This window comes from Charadrius vociferus, unplaced genomic scaffold (genome assembly GCF_000708025.1).
Source record: "Charadrius vociferus isolate BGI_N301 unplaced genomic scaffold, ASM70802v2 scaffold740, whole genome shotgun sequence".
NCBI classification, from domain to species: Eukaryota; Metazoa; Chordata; class Aves; order Charadriiformes; family Charadriidae; genus Charadrius; species Charadrius vociferus.
The window spans coordinates 591307-607948 of NW_009646517.1; the positions used below are offsets into that span (position 1 = coordinate 591307).

The 16642-nt window shown below is 45.9% G+C and overlaps 1 protein-coding gene across 1 annotated transcript; it reads left to right on the forward strand.

Moving 5' to 3' along the window:
- Positions 1 to 4920: 4920 nt before the first annotated feature.
- Positions 4921 to 14296, forward strand: RAB1A (RAB1A, member RAS oncogene family). The gene is given in 6 exon segments (XM_009884918.1): positions 4921 to 4943; positions 6422 to 6494; positions 8831 to 8926; positions 10670 to 10765; positions 11774 to 11905; positions 12167 to 14296. Coding segments are annotated over 6 exon segments (618 nt in total). The 3' UTR covers positions 12365 to 14296.
- The last annotated feature ends 2346 nt before the right edge of the window (positions 14297 to 16642 follow it).

Consider the following 16642-nt stretch of genomic DNA (forward strand, 5'->3'; position numbering starts at 1 on the left):
CTGAGAGCGCTGCCGGTGGCGAAGTGAGTATGGGCGGTGTTAACGGGGATTTTTTTTCTTTTTTTTTTTTTTTTCCCCGGACCTCGAAAATACGCATCAGAGCCCGGGGCCCAACAAGTGGCGGGGGGGGAAACCCCAACAAAACCCGGCTCTTTGTGAAAGCCGACCTTCCTGGCCGCTTGGTGCTGGCAGCTTAGTAGTCAGAGGTCCACCCTTCACTTTAGCTGCAAGTCATGTGTGTGTCACATGGCTCTTGCAAAACACTTCTTGCCTATGTAGATTTTGCAACGCTGGGACTTGATAATGAAATGCTCTTGGGGCTGTCTTGAGCTGAAATAGCACTTGACTAGAAAACCTGGTGATGGCACGGTTTTTTGGGCTGGTTTGTTTTTTGTTTGGTTGTGGGTTTTTGTTTTTTTTTTTTCCCCCAGAGGGTCGTTGTCCCTTGTTGTGTGTATGTGGCCTTTTTCTCTTGACTGGCCGGCTCGGGAGGAAGGATATCTGAGCTCTCTGGTCAGTAGTTGTCTGTATCCTGGCAACTGTAAGAGCAGTGGCTTGCCCACCAGGCTATCGGGGACAATAAACCTTGTTATGCTCTTGGCTTTTTTTTTTTTGAGTGAATTAAGAGGAGAGACTTGGGATTAGTTTAAAAAGCACTTTGAAGAAAAAAAAAAAAACCAACAAACAGCTGCTGTCCTCAACACTCTAGTGTTGAAGAGTGTTTTTAGGTTTCTTTCACCGACGGTGGCTTTGCTGGCACTCCAGTTTGGGATGATGAAGCCACTGTGCCCTCTAATGTAACTGAAGTGGTTGTGGGATTGAAATGCACATGTGGTATGGCATTACTGCTCTGGGTGCCCATTGGCTCTGTTCGTGGATGCCACTTTAACAAGTTTTGTCCTCAAAGCGTGGTTTTCCAGGCAGCTGAGGCTGCTGACTTGCACGGTCATGGCTTTTGTGCTCTCTGTGTATGGCAATATGGTTGGAAGAGCTCTGGGCCCATTAAAATCACCTGAAAAGCAAGCAGGAGTAGAAGGCAAAGTAATCATCAGCCTAGTGTTGAGGGAGTTGGTGAAAACTAAGAGGTACAGCCAGGAACTCAAGTTACATCTTGGCAAGATTACCTAACGAGCTTGCTCGTGTGGCTTTGGAAAACACCAAAACAGTAGCTGGAGGTACTCAGTGGGTGAAAGACCAACAAATTGTCGGTGCTTCTGTGGTAGTAATGGCTCTTGGGATTTAACTTCAATTTACTTTCTTGGTTGGTGGGTTTTGTAGTGAAAAACTGCCTGCAAAGTGTGCAGAAACAGGATGAAGGGGGCTTTTTCCATAGACTTTTTGGCCTTCCTGAAGCTTCTCAGTTTTCTAGACTGATGCAGAGAGTGGATCCCTGCAGTGAGATACTGAATGCTGCTATAAAGGCGGAGAAAAATGTTTTGAGGGAGACTCATTTCTCAGTGAAGAGCGCTCATTCCTGGTGGTGAGGACGGCTGAGTTCTCGAAAGTGAAACAGAGGAAAAGCTGTAGTTTAATCTTAATTTGTAGTATTAAGTTGCCACTTCCTGGCAAGGGTTGTGCCTGCAGGATGAGGATAGGAGATGGGAAGGGTGCGGTGAGATGGGCAGAAAATATTTGTCATGGTGATATGTATATGTGGATCAATGTTAAACCGGGAATAAGATTTATGGGATTATAACATTATTCCTTCCAGTTACCTGTGCTGTGCCTGTAATGCAACACATTCCTCCTTCCTTATCAGAGCTTCAGATCAGGCTACAGCCCCAAATCCTCTCTCCTAGGCATGCTAGAACGCTCTGTCAGAGGTCAGTGGGACCGCCAGTTAAAATTTCTTAATGAAGAGACCTGCCTCCTTCAATTTTCCTATTAAAGTTATAGGATTAGAAGCTGCTGGTGCCAGGGTTTGCAGGGACTGTGCGCTTGAGAGCTTCCTTGAAACTTCAGGGCTGTGGGACAGCCTAGTGGACTAGTTAGTGTGCTTTTCCGTTCGAGTGAAGGAGCTCGAGAGGGAGGGATGGATGAGATATTAGTGCTAGTGTTTAGGAGCTAAATTCTGAAAACACCTGCCCACCTAGCACTGGGATGTATTCCTTCTGTGTTCCTCCCCCCCCTTATGGTGATTAAATGAGCAAAATGTCAATATTGACTCTGTTGTGACTAGATCATGTCGGGTTCGGCATTTCCTGCCCCTTCTGCAGCTTGCAGGTGGTAGGCTGACTAGCATAAACACGCTGGGGGGTGAACTGTCTAGCAGCCAAGTGGTATCTGGATTTAATCCTGATCGATGATCTATAGTGTCCGGATTTTGTTCTAGATACCTTCTTTAAGGGGAGATGAGGAAATGAAATGCTTTTTGGAGTAAAGCTGGGTTTTGCAGGTGTTGGTTTTTTTTTTTTGCGTTCTTCAGAGGTATTAGAGAATAGCTGTGTGGGGATTTTCAGTCTTGTGTGAGTTCAGTAGACGACAATCGAGTGACAGCTGCTGGGTTGTGGCAATCATCTGAAATTGTTTGTGTTCTAACCTTTCTGAGCAGTGATCTGCCATGCAGAGTGGCATCATGTCTTCTGGATTCTGTTTACTCAGACAAGCAGTGTGTAATCAGAGCGACAGTCATGCTCCTCTTCAAAATTTCTTGGGTGGTAGAACAAAGACTGGGGGTTTGAGGCTGCTGTGAGTACCTGTTTACAGTAAACTTGCAGCTGACATCAGTGATTAAAGCTGATTCCAGCAGTTCCTTGTTGGAGATGGATGACTACCTAGTCTTGTCTGGTCTGGCATAAAACCTTCCTGGCATTTAAAAAAAAAAAAAAACAACACAAAACCAACCTACATCTGCCTGTATAAATAATAGTATCTTAGAGGTCCCCAGGTCCCTTGTTCCACACAGCTTTGGCCTCAACTTGACTTCCTCACCTTCTGCTGCATGAACTCACTGCCTGTTGCATGGAAAGTACACATAAAGGGAGGATGCTGCTCTCTGCTCAAAAATTTCAGGGTCGTTTTGGAGGTGCCTTTTTTTTTTTTTTTTGGCAAGACAATTAAACATAGCATATCTGGCCTTTATCTCTTTGGCAAGAGGAAGTTGCCATATCCTCTTCCCGACGGGGAGGATTTGAAAGCCCCGCTCTTACTGACAGCACTTACTTGCCTCGCCGCACATATCCCTCCACTGTGCTCTCTCTTACGAGTGCTTACCATCACTTGCTTATATAAACAGAGAGAAATAGTTGAAGGGTAAGTCTGAATTCACACTATTCTCCAAGTAGTGTGGAGAAGGCTGTGCTGCATAGCTCGCGCTGCTTTATGAAGGCTCCCTGAACTGGAAGAGCTGAGAAGCCTTCAAGTTTACGGAGTAAAATTCAGCGGCTTCAGAAGTGGTTGTGTGGCCCTTCAGGAGCAAATGCCAAAATTAACCTGCATGGCTTGTTGGACACATTGCTGCAGTTGAACCCGTTACCACAAATATTTTATCAGTGTTGTTCAGTCTAGGAGTAGATTTCTGCAAAACTTTAGTAGCTTGTTTTCATTTTTTTCATTTGATTTAAACTGTCGCCGTGTCCTGAGAACTGTCTCTAGCCTCACACCATGTGTAACAGGCTCCTCATTTGGTTCTCAAGGCACCTGCTGTATTTTAAAAGGCCCTAAAGCAACTGTACCTGGAAAGGAAGGCACTATATCATGGGAATATGGAATGAATATATGGCTTAAGTCACCGTATGAGCCTGTGGTTGTCACTTCTGGAAATACAGAAGCCCAAAGTGAGGGAAGGTCTTAACAGCAAAGATGTCAAACCCATTACTTAAGGCTTCTGCGCTCTTGATGTGTTAACAGTAGTGCTGTGTATAAACCATTATCGTTCTTGTCTGCTTCTGAAGAGTAAGAGATTTAATAGCAGGGCAGATTTGGTTGGGAGCTGCTCTTGGCACTGAGGAACAGAGGAAGACAAGTTACGTGATGTTTGGGGGCTGGGGGAGCCTGAATTCCCCTTGGAAGCGAGGGGAGGCTCTGAAGTTCATCCTGAAGACTTATAGCTGAAGTCCTCCCTACACCAGGAAGGAATTATTATTTTTTTTTTCCCCTCTAATTTAATGAAGACAATATAGTGGCGATATTCATGTGTTACCATTCTTAAGGGGATTATAACATGCTGCAAGCTCTAATACTTTCAAGTGTGTTAGTGCTCACTGTAAGTAATAATTTAACTTCAGGATGGCTGAAAATTCTGGTTTTGCAGAGAACTGAACAAAACTGCTGAAGTAGGAAGGAGCTGTTTGAAGGCTGAGGCAGTTGTGGCTTCGGTTTATGCATAATCCTGGGGAAGATGATGTAGGTTTAACAGTGGACCAGGTCTCAGAGGTGCTGTACCTCCCCTTGGGCTCCAGGTTACATTGAGTTTCTCTCTCGGGGAGCTAAATTATTAGTGGGGGTAAGAAGTTTTAAATGTCTCTTGCCAGGGTGGTTATGGGGTAGCCCCTCGCCTCGGTTCCTGGCTGATGTTGGTGGTTGAGAGGCAGCAAAGCTGGGTAGCTGAGGGTAATTCACGCTGGTCAACAAAGTCCCACTTCAGTGCTCCTTAGGCTTAAAACACACTATTTTTTTTACATTTTTTTTTTGGTGGTAAAGCACAACTGTGCCTCCTCAGCCCCTTGCTCATCGGTGCGGCTGGGGTGGCGTTTCAGCCACAGGAAACCCCAAACTGCTGTTTTGAAGCAGGCAGGGAGGCGGTGCTGGGGACTCTAGGCTGCGAGGAGGGGTTGTGGTGTCACCTTATGGGCAGGCCCAAGCTTCAAGAAACACGCATTTTGTCAGTGATCACCAGCATAAAGAGCATGAGCAATGCTTCTGAGCAGTAACAGTGCTTCAGCTATCTTGAAGCTGTTGAGATATGTGGGTTATGATGTAATGTAACTTATCTCCCCCGAACAGTTTGGGTTAATAACTGTCATTCTGCTAAACGCATGTATTAGTACATGACTTGACAGGTGGAGTGGTGAGTTCTGTGACCATAAACTGCTAGATATCCTTTGACTTTGATTTTTTTTTTTTTTTCCAAATACCTTGAGTGCTTTTAGCTTTTCGCTGTGGGGGAAGGTTGCGTTTTTAAGGATCAGCTTATTAGTTGCTCCATTTATGACTTCTGACTTCTTCCTAGTTTTGAGGGAAGTGCTGTGGAAAGCGGTGAAGGTTTCAGTTGAGCGTGTTCTTGCAGCCCAGGACCGGCCAACACGACAGGCGTTTGGGCACTTGAGCAGAGGAGCGGTGAAAAGCTGGGGATGGATGCCGTGTCCTGGCTGGACTCCCACCAGGTGGAGTCGATGGTGATGTTAGCAGGGAATAAATAATAGGTGGGGACAGTTGACTTCAAGCATTTGCATAAATCTTATCTTCTCAGTTTGGTTAAGTGGGCCTAGAAGTATGTCTGATATGTGCTCGAGTGGTTAAATGAGAACAGGACTTAATCCTGGATGCTACAGGGCTGAAAGCTGTAAACCTAGAAACAATTAAATCGTCACCGCTCTCGGAAGTGTAAGACTAGGTCGGTCATTGATGATGCTGTGCTTCCTCCCTCAATATTGGGAGGACTCGACATGAAGCAAAACAATTATCGTCACCCCTGCTGGTGTGACTTCAGGATTCCTAACGGCACACCTGACACCCTCGAGAGGATGAATGTACCCTCATCTGGCAGTGGGGTTTAGCTTGGTTTTAATTTCTGAAAGGCTGTATGTGGTGGCGGTGGGCTGTTATAGTCTACCACGGAAGGTGGATGTTCGTTCTGCTGTAGAAGGCCACTAAACACGGCGTTAATAGCTTGTACGTTTGTATTGCACGTTGCGCTACTGGATTCTGCTGGAACCTAAATTTGGGTAACTTAACCTGAGGGAAGGATCGGCCGCTTTTAGCCAGCGAGGTGGTGTTTGTGAAGCTGGGCAGGGGAATTGAGCCTCTGACTTCAAAGGGGATTTGAAGATAATGGCTCTGGTGGACAGCAGGCCGCTACTGCCATCTGTGTCTTACCTGAGTCACTCAACCAAGCAGCGAGGCTTGCGCTTAATTGCGAAGCCGGATTTTAATATTGGCTAGGCCACAGAGGGCTGAAGTAGGACTGGGCTGGTCTTGGTGGTAGTCACCCGAACATCCCCAGAGTAACTTCCTAGGGAAGCGCAGTTCTGCACAAAAATGCTGCCTTCGGAGCATCTACCTCACACCTGCCCTACCCAGCAAATCAAGTAAATCCTGGGAGTGTCTACACGGAGGGGAGAAGCTTGGAGTTGTAGGTGGCTTCCCTAGTAATGAGTTAATTTATCCTTCTCAAACATCAGAATGTAGTAGCTAGAGGGAACTTGGTTCTCAGTAGTGTTTTTCATTAACTGACTTAATCTTTTTTTTTTTCCTTCTGCAGTGACTATTTATTCAAGCTACTTCTGATTGGAGACTCCGGTGTTGGGAAATCTTGCCTTCTACTTAGGTTTGCAGTAAGTGATCGCCCTTGAAAACTTTATGTAAAAAAAGCTACCGGGTACTTAGCAAGGATTTCTCAGCTACAAAAACTACTTGAAAGGACCGATGGTTGTCAGGTCTGGGATACGAAGGAACAATTAAAGTGCTGCAAAGCCCTTCTGCATTTGTTTCTAGCTGATGGATTTGTTCATGAGTAATATGAAAAGAAGTAATACCGAGAATACGTCCAGTTAAGTTTAATTCTGATTTTCTTAAGAACAAGAAAAAAAAAATAATCTTAACTTAACTTCCATCATTACACTAGTGGTAGAACACTGAAGATGGAAGAACGTACTTGAGTTCTGGGGTGTGTGCCTTCAGGCATGGAGAGTACAAATGCGTTAGGGTGAGATCTTGATCGGTTATTACTTGATCTGAATATTTTCAGGCAGATGAAGCCTGATATCTCCATTGCAAAGGCCTGCCAATTGCTTAGCTAGAGGGAGAAGTAATTTAAATAATACTCTGGGAATAATAAGGCCTTATGGTTCCTTTGGTGAATGAGTGTATAATAAATGTTAAAATTGCTGATGGGCTGATGTGGCTGAATTCTAATGCAAAAAGCTCTCGTTTTCCTGTCAACAGGAAAAGTTAAAATGGGTTTGACAGCTCTTGGTAGAAAAAGGTGGAGTCCGGTGAACATAGATCTGTGTCTATGCCAAAGTGCAGCTTTACATCTCCATGGGAGGAGAGGAAGGGAGAAAATGGGACATTTGTACAGAAATGAGAATTTGGTTCTGCTGCAAGGTGACGGCGGTGGTTTCACAGTCTAAAGAATTGCTCTGGGCACCTCTGGAAAGAGTCTGTTGTGTGTCATGTTGTTCCCGTGACGTGGCTGTCTGGTGCGTACAGACAGCATCAGCCAAGTGAAAGCTATTACAGCTGCTGCTGTGGTATTAGGGCAGGGAGACACTGGAACCAGTATGAACACTGGGAAGATGTGACCTGCTGTGTGGTATTAGGGCAGGGAGACACTGGAACCAGTATGAACACTGGGAAGATGTGACCTGCTGTGTGGTATTAGGGCAGGGAGACACTGGAACCAGTATGAACACTGGGAAGATGTGACCTGCTCCGCCTACACAGCTGGAGGTGGTGGGTTGGAAGTGACACCAAGGCTGGAGCAGTACTCCCAGATCAGTCCAGCCTTGCACACGCTTTCAGATTAATTTTGGCTTCGTGTGAATAATCCAACTTGTCTTTTTTTTTTTGATATCCAGCTTAAATTTGCGCTTAGTTCTAAATTTGGTGTTTCTTCAGCTAAGCAGCTTTTTCCTTTGGAAGTTTGACTTTCTAACTAAGCTATTTTATTTTGACATAAGGAATTGCCACAGCATTCTCTCACCTGTGTTCTTCCTGCTGCAGGTTAAACGGCATCGGGCTTTTCAAACATACCCTTTTGAGTATTGAAACGTTAAGGAAATAAATGTCCTGTCATTCTAAAAGGCTTAATGTTTTATTCTTACTTGCCTCTGTTCCCTCGGGCAGGTGGATTATCTAAGGTGTCTTCCATTCACGACCCGAAGAAATCCCTTGCTTTTGAGATAGCTGTTGGTTGCATAAAGCCTTTTGTGGTATATTTTATCTGAAGCTCTGTCCTGCTGCTGCTCTGGGGATAGAAACTCCCTTCATGCCGGCAAGCTAACGATCACTGGAAGGTAGCAAAGACCTTCTGGAGCTTCCTGCGTGCCTTAAGGTCTGCTGGAGACTGCCGTTGGGTCCACCCAAGCGGCGTTTTCCTTCCTGTATTTACACACAGGCTGCGGAGCAGAGGGCTTCACGCAGATACCCGAGCTGGAACTCTAAACTGCCGTAGCAACCAGTTGTGGCAGCAGAGGGTCTGAAATTTAGCTGTGGAACGCCGCTGAGGCATGGCCTCCCACTTGTAGGTAGCTGCTGTGTGATACAGGTGAAAAACCATCAGAGCAAAATAAAAATCTGAGGCATTTTAATAAACATAGTGGTTATTTTAAGTAACAAAGACTTTTTTTTTTAAACTACAGTTCAAAAGGAGTTAATGCTATTTCCAGAAGTGAGGTTTTATTGACTAGCTTTTGGAACATAAATCTTGTTGTGTGGAGTGCTGCTTTAAAAAAAAAAAAAAAAAAAACAAACCAAAACAAAACTTTGTAGATTTTTTGAAAAGTAAATACTCCATGAAAATACCCAGCTACCTACTGGACTTTGCCATGAATGATCAGACTGGTTTTCTGCCGGGGAATTGAGTACCTTTGCCTGCCTGGTGCGTAATAAAGGAGGCGACTGCGGAAGGGGTGCAGCGGGCTTGACTTGTGTTCGCTCTTTCTCCTAGGATGACACGTACACAGAAAGTTACATCAGCACGATTGGTGTGGACTTCAAAATCAGAACTATAGAACTAGATGGGAAAACAATCAAGCTTCAGATAGTAAGTCGTATTTCTCAACTCCGGGGTACTTTAATCTGTTGAAGCGCGGAATTGCATTCGTAACTATAGGTTGTTATCTTTGTACTTTAATCATTAAAATATAAGCGATATCTTCCCTGTTACAAGAGGTTAGGCAGTTTTTGCAAGATTACAGGACTCCCCGTGACCCTGTCCTTGCAGAAGGATGCTAATCGAGGCGATCTGCCTGAAAGAGGAAGTGACCTGTTACAAATTAATTTTCCTGGGAAGAAAAAGCTTAAGAATTTAAAAGGCACTGTGGGCTGTGAGCTGGAGAAGGGCAGAATCCCGTGCTGGAGTGCTCTCGTACCCAAACTGGTGTAGTTCTGCAGTATTTAGGGAGGATTTGTGCAAGTGTTGAGGATATCGCACAGCTGTCCCAGGATGCCTGAATTCTGCAGCTGCTGTTAATAGCAGGCTGCGCTGTCTGCTGCTGGAAATGCTGGTTTTGTTTACCTGAACAGAAGAACTGACACCAGCACTCATCACCGGCCTGTCTGCCTTAGCGCTGGGCAGTGTTTTCTGGCTGTGTTTTTGGCCTTTCACTCAAACAAGCAGGGGAAGAGACTTGGCACTTCTTTCCTCTAATCTTGAAGCACTCCGAGAGGGTGACTGGTGTAATGAAATCCAATATCTATGCAAGGTCACACAATCCTTGTCAGCCGCTGCTTCCCGCTCAAGCAGAGGCTCTTGGGACTTGGAGGCGATGACTCAGGGATTCCAGGCCGTCTTGTGGAGCCAGGACTCCAGTTTACGGCCCGAAGCCTGCAAGCTCCCATGTAGCTGTCCTGAGTGCAGAGCAGCCCACTGGGAATGCTGTCACTGCCAAAATCTGCCTGTGGGGGGTTTAATGGCGCAGCTAACCCTGACGTGGCTCCAGGGAGAGAAATGTTTCATAGAATCATAGAATGGGTTAGGTTGGAAAGGACCTTAAAGATCATCACGTTCCCCCCCCCTGCCATGGGCAGGGACACCTCCCACCAGCCCAGGTTGCCCAAGGCCATGTCCAGCCTGGCCTGGAACACCTCCAGGGATGGGGCCTCAACAACCTCTCTGGGCAACCTGTACCAGTGCCTCACCACCCTCAAAGTGAAAAACTTCTTCCTAATGTTTAACCTAAACCTGCCCTCTTCCACTTTATAGCCATTCCCCCTTGTCCTGTCACTACATGCCCCAGTAAAAAGTTTGGGTGAGTGCTGGTCTGCCCTCCTGGAGGGAGCGGTCATGTGCTTCGTGTCCCTCCTTAACTCTCCCAGCAGGAGAAGGGACCCTGGTTTGGTGCGAGTTGTTGCTCTTCATCCTCTGAAGAGGCTGTTGCCTTTAAATACCTTTGCTGCAGCGAAAGTGGAAGGGAGCGGTCACCTTAGAGACCCACAGCTCTCTGACCTTATTGCTAACAGGTTCTCGAGCCCTGGCTCAGGTTTGTTCTTCTGACCACTGAACCACGGCTCCTTCATGGGGCAAAGCTGCTTAATGTGTTCCTCGGTGAGATCTCTCAGCTACACTTACCCGAAACCAAACAAATGAGCACTTCTGGAGAAGTACCTACCGAAGTGTCATTCGTGGTTAAAATACCTTGATTTTCTCAAATCCTGTTTGATGCCTACAGTTTCAGAACAGCTTCTGTAGCTATAAGGCGGGATGGCTGAGCTGTATTTCTGGAAGTTAACGTGCAACGCTGGTGCAGCTACGCTGCAGTAACTGGTCCTGTTACTTGTCTTGTAGTGGGACACGGCGGGACAGGAGAGGTTTCGAACTATCACTTCCAGTTACTATAGAGGAGCTCATGGCATCATAGTTGTGTATGATGTTACAGATCAGGTAAGTGTTACACCTGTGCCTGGAGAGTTTCTCCAGGTGGATTATATTAGGCTAAGTACAGAAAACTGGGAATTTAACAATTTGGCACTTCTTAAGGAGACGGTGACCGTGTTCTTGAGGCTGCGTTAAGGTTGATGTATGCGTTAGTCTCTGGTTTGGGGCTAAACGCAGAAATAAAAGGAGCAGTGGGGTCTGTGGCTCTAAAGCAATTGTATTTAAGGCTTAACCCAAAACTGGCTGGGCGGGTAATTGTTGTGTGCGTGTAATTCCCACCCTGCCTTCGGTAGCAGGAAGTCTGAGTTAGTGATGGAAGTTGTTGAAAGACTTTCTGAATGTACTTGAACTTTGGTCTACAATAAAAACTGGCGTTTGAAACAGAAAACTGCCAGCATGTCTGCAGGATACAACCGAGCCGGTGTTTTCTGTGAGCCAATCCCTGAAGATTACGGGTGCAGTTGTCCTGTTTGAAGGGCTCTTGGGAAGCGCGGAGCTTCCCGAATTAATAGAAAAAGAACAATTGGGTTCAATGGCTAACTTGAATCTCTGTTCAGCGTGGCAGTTCTGCATTTGCAGAGTCAAAGTTTTGTTCCAGCATCTCTACAACAAGTGCCTGGTGCTTTGTAGAGGCCTGGGATTCTCCTAGTTTCAGCTGCGTGCTGTGTCTTTTCTCTCTGCTACAGGAGGAGGAGGAAGAGCCCCAGATGGTAGAAGTTATTGAGTATTCAAGATGCGGAGCAGGGACAGATAATAGGCAGGGGGGAGCGCAGCGAGGGAGGAAGGGCTGATTGTGTAGGGCTGGGAGCACGGACCGAGGAGCTGTAGGGACCCTGTCCTGAGGCAACGGGGGCAGTACGGTAGCACTGAAGTCGAGAGCGCTCTCTCTCGGGGTTGTGAATCGCACTGCTAAGTTAAGTATGCTGCGACATATTCTTTCCCGGTCACTGCTGAATACTGCTGAGCTTTCCTCTTGGTTTTGTGGGCCATGCTTACGCTTCTCTTATCTCCTAGGAGTCTTTCAATAATGTAAAACAGTGGCTGCAGGAGATAGACCGTTATGCCAGTGAAAATGTCAACAAGTTGTTGGTGGGGAACAAATGTGATCTGACCACAAAGAAAGTAGTAGACTATACAACAGCAAAGGTATGTGGATATCGATGTGCGTTTGCTTTGGTCGAACACTCAGTCGGGATGGGAGCGCACCCGAGTGTGTTCTGGTCTTGGGACCCAGATGTGGAGGTGCCATAAACGCAGGCGGCTTAACGATCCTGTGCAGAGCAAGTCGCCATGGGACTGGAGTTTGGGAGCGGGGTGATGGTGCGGCTTTTGCAGAAGCACACCAGGAAACCAGGTGAGGTAGGAATTGGTGTATGAGCTTACCGTTGACTGTTTCTTGGTTTGCAGGAATTTGCAGATTCTCTTGGAATTCCATTTTTGGAAACCAGTGCAAAGAATGCCACAAATGTAGAACAGTCTTTCATGACCATGGCTGCCGAGATTAAAAAACGAATGGGTCCGGGAGCGACAGCTGGTGGTGCGGAGAAGTCCAATGTTAAAATTCAGAGCACTCCAGTCAAGCAGTCTAGCGGAGGTTGCTGCTAAAACTTGCCTCCCCCCTTTTTGTCTCACAACAATGAATTTGCAATCTGAACCCAAGTGAAAAAAAAAAAAAATTTGCCTGAATTGTACTGTATGTAGCTGCACTACAACAGATTCTTACCGTCTCCACAAAGGTCAGAGATTGTAAATGGTCAATACTGACTTTTTTTATTCCCTTGACTCAAGACAGCTAACTTCATTTTCAGAACTGTTTTAAACCTTTGTGTGCTGGTTTATAAACGTGTAATCCTTGTTGCTTTTCCTGATACCAGACTGTTTTCCTGTGGTTGGTTAGGATGTATTTTTGTTTTGATGTTTCTATTGGCATGTTTAGATGTCAGGTTTAGTCTTCTGAAGATGAAGTTTAGCCATTTTGTATCAAACAGCACAACGGTGTCTGTCACTTTCCATGCATAAAATTTAGTAAGATATATGTAAGATCTGATTTGCTAGTTCCTTCTTGTAGAATTCTAAATGGAAAGATCACACTATCTGATTACTAGTTTCTTCATACTCTGCATATAATTTGTGGCTGCAGAATATTGTAATTTGTTGCACAATATGTAACAAAAACTGAAGAAATGTTTAATAAATATTGTACTTATTGGAAGTAATATCAAACTGTATGGTGATAAATATTGTCTTAATTTGTATGGCTAAGGGGGAAATCAGGCTTGCATTGTGCACAAAACATATCTGTGTGCAGCCATGGCGCTCAGACCTTCCCGTAGCCCAGAGACCTTCCCTGCGACTTAAAAAAACCCAAAACCAAACTAACTAGTGACTGTGGCCCCAAAGCCTGAGTTGTCATGGTGCTTAAGGCACGTACGCTGTCCCGGGAACACCCCGCCAGTGGTCATGGAGGCAGGATCCACTCTGAATGTACAACAGTTCCCCCAACTTAGGCTTGGAACTTTAATTTATTTCTCAAGGACTCGATGTAGGGAATTCCTGTCTGCTTTGCGTAGTAGGGGAGGGAACAGTATTTCCCTAACGTGAACGACTTCAGCCTAACCTTGAGGTGGTATAACTTTCTACCAGTATATTATGTCTTTTCTATATACTGTTAATTCCATCCTCTTCTAATCAGTACTCTTCTGACTTAGTGCGACAGCTTAGTTTCTGTTCTGTTACGCGTAGAGGCGTCAGAAGGATGAAACGGGGACAGGACGGCCCCACACCAGACTGTTGCTCCCAGTAGGCGCTATATCTCAAACCGATTTGGAACTAACCAGCAGCCAAGAGGTTTTGGACAGTGTGTGATTCTTTGTACAGAGTTAATCAAATCATTAGTGCCTGATGTCTAGCTAAAAGCCACAGGAAAGCTAGCCTATAACACTTCCTATACATGTAAAATTGTTCAGCTTTATCTAAACTCAAAATGTTCAGCTTATTCTGTAAATAGTCTCATGTTTGAAAGACCATGTAACATTCCCCTAGTAGTAAATACACCCTGTGATAGTAAAAAAAAATAAAATAAAAATATAGCCTAGGTATGTTGTGAGGTATAAACTAAAATTGGTGCAGATATCCTCTGATTTTTTTTTTTTGGGGGGGGGAGGGGTGACTTTGGCTAACGGCTTTCTTCAACATAGTTGCATCAATCAACAGGCAATTGTAATACATAAAGTATTGTCATGGTTAAGTTGAACTCTTCCACTTGAGACCTTCACAATAAAGTGATGTGCTTTCTATTAGAGACGTGCTTGTTGGTATAATTCATTACCTAATGTGACTCGCTCCTCCCGGAGAGCGGGAGAGCAGTAGGAGTAGTGAGCGCTGCCGAGAGCAGGAAGCGAAGCAGAAGGAGGTGTATCGAGGGTAAAACATCTTCCCTTCAAAGAAGTGCACAAATGAACTTAAATGTCAAGATGCCTGCTACATACTATCCAAAACAATGTTAATATATACAGTAATAAAAGCATTGCAAAACCAGCTTGGGCTACACCAGTTGTTTGGTGGTTATTTTATTTTATTTTTTTTTTTCCCCCCTGAATCATGACCGTGTCACGGCACTGGTGCTGTTAAATGCCGCAGCCTGGGGTGGCAGAGGGGAGAGCAGGCCTAAAAATCCCAGACAAGGGCGCTGTAGTCTTGCCTGGGAGCCGAAATAGTAAATACCTTTGCAGTAAGACCTGTAGCTGTTTGCTCCGGCCTTTGTGCTGAACTCACCCTGATTTATCGCCTTGGTGATTAACAAAATAAATGCCCTTTAAGCTGAGGAGGTGGAATATGGGAGAATATCAAAACCCAACGAATAATTTGTCCATAACTGTGTCAGTTTACCGACGCTTTCACCTTCCAGCTCGGGCAGGACAGAACCTTCACGTTGTTCTGGCCGGAAGAATGGCAGGAAATGCTGTATTCCGCACAAACACATGATGATCACCATTTATAGTTTAAAGGTTAATTAAAACCTGAGACGTAACACTCTGGAGTCAGCTGTAACTTTTAGGCCACTTACTTTGTTATGTCGCTTCAGAGAAGCCCTTTTCTGTTGCAGAAAGGGTTTGTGAGCCCCTTTGTGACTATTTTGGGAGCTGCGCTGGCTGTGAGAGGGGATGGGCACACACTCCTCACCAAGGGAAACCAGCACAGCCCTCGCCCCGCTGCCGCAAAGAACAGCTCCTACGTAACCGCGCTCTTCCCTGAGTGTACTCACCTCTTCATTATTTTACCGAGAGTCATACGGCATATTGGCTCTTTATGGGTAAGAAACCTGAGAGTTAAATAGGCGCTGCTTCAGCAGGGAACGGTAATTACAAACACGAGTTCAGTTTGCTCCCAAGAACCAGAAGGAGATGCTATTTCTTGGCTTCTAGCACCTATTTTTGAAGAGCATAAACAAACCATGAGAACACAGCTATTAAAGTCACACAGCTTTACTTAGAAGTGAGTTGCACGGCACACTGTGGATTACTCAGTTAAAAAAAAAAAACCAAAAACCACCCAACCAACACAAAACGGTGTGTTCCTGACATTTTGCTAACATGTGGAACAGGCCGCTTCGATAACAAAAAAAGAAAAACTACATTAAAAAAACCAACAAACCAAAAAAATAAAAGGCCAGCTGTACCAGCCTCACGCGCACCGCCCCCCCCGGTGTAGCCAGCACTACTAACGAGCCGGCCCAGTAGCCAAATAAGTGCCGCACAGCTTGCCTTTCTCAAGCCACGGTTAAGAAAGAAACCAAACCAAAAGAAAAGCACCCAAGTGCCATCGTGCCAGGCCGGCTGCCGCCTGATGCGGCACTCGGACCTATGCTCAGACCTATTTGGCATCTCCGCGAGAGGTGAAAGCGGTGGTTTGGCGCGTGCCGCGTGTCGTCTCAGCCATCCCGCGACTGGCTCACAAAGCCCAGGGCTCATGCAGGCGGCACCTGAAAGAAAACGGTTTATTATTTATTTAAAATAGAAATAAAATAAGAAAATTTGCTGTTGTGCTTTGGCTGAAAGCCAACAAACAGCCCCACCCCAACCCCCGCTGTATTTAAATCACCAATTTACATGTTCAGTAGCTGATAGGACATAGCTATGTATAGTTAGCAATTTTTTTTTTTAAAAGCCCACAAACCTCCTTAAGATACTGTTACGCTCCTCTAAAGAGTTGGAAATAATTCCCCCCCACCCTTTTGCAACGCCAAATTTTAAAGTGTATTGTAGACCATGGGGAAATCGGAGCTAAATTGGGGAGGAGGGTGGTGAGGTGGGGGTAAGGGTCTCCTGCAGCACCTCAATTCCTACCTCTTGGTGCTCGGAAGCTGTTAGCAGCCTTTCGGCGTCTCTGGCCCCAGCACCTGGCGAACACCCGGGATCATTTCCTCCAGCCGCGGGTTTATCGTGATTCCCAATTGCCGCCGGAGGGGCTGAGGGCCGGGGCGGCATGCGGCCGGCCCGTCTCTGCTGCTCTGACCGCCCTCGCACACCAAAAAAATTCCCCTTTCCCATCTTCCCTCTGCTGTCCGAGTGATTTCGGCAGAGCAGCTGTCTGTGCCGGGCTGCCGCCCTGTGTGACAGTCACCCTGAGTGACAGTGACCTGCCCGCCGGCTCCCGAGGAGGAGCTGCCATCGCTCTTGGGTTTCGTCAGCTGGTTCACCGACACCCTGCGCTTCCCCTGACACGCGTTTAAAGACGGTGGGGCATCCATTTGGCGCTCACCCTCGCTTTCTTCTCCTCTTAGGCTTTCCAAACATCAGATTAAAAGCAATAATAATAAAGCCTGTTGTGTAGTGTTTGCTAATTTAAGTGTTTGTCTTCCCACGCCTCCCTCCCTCTCCCCCC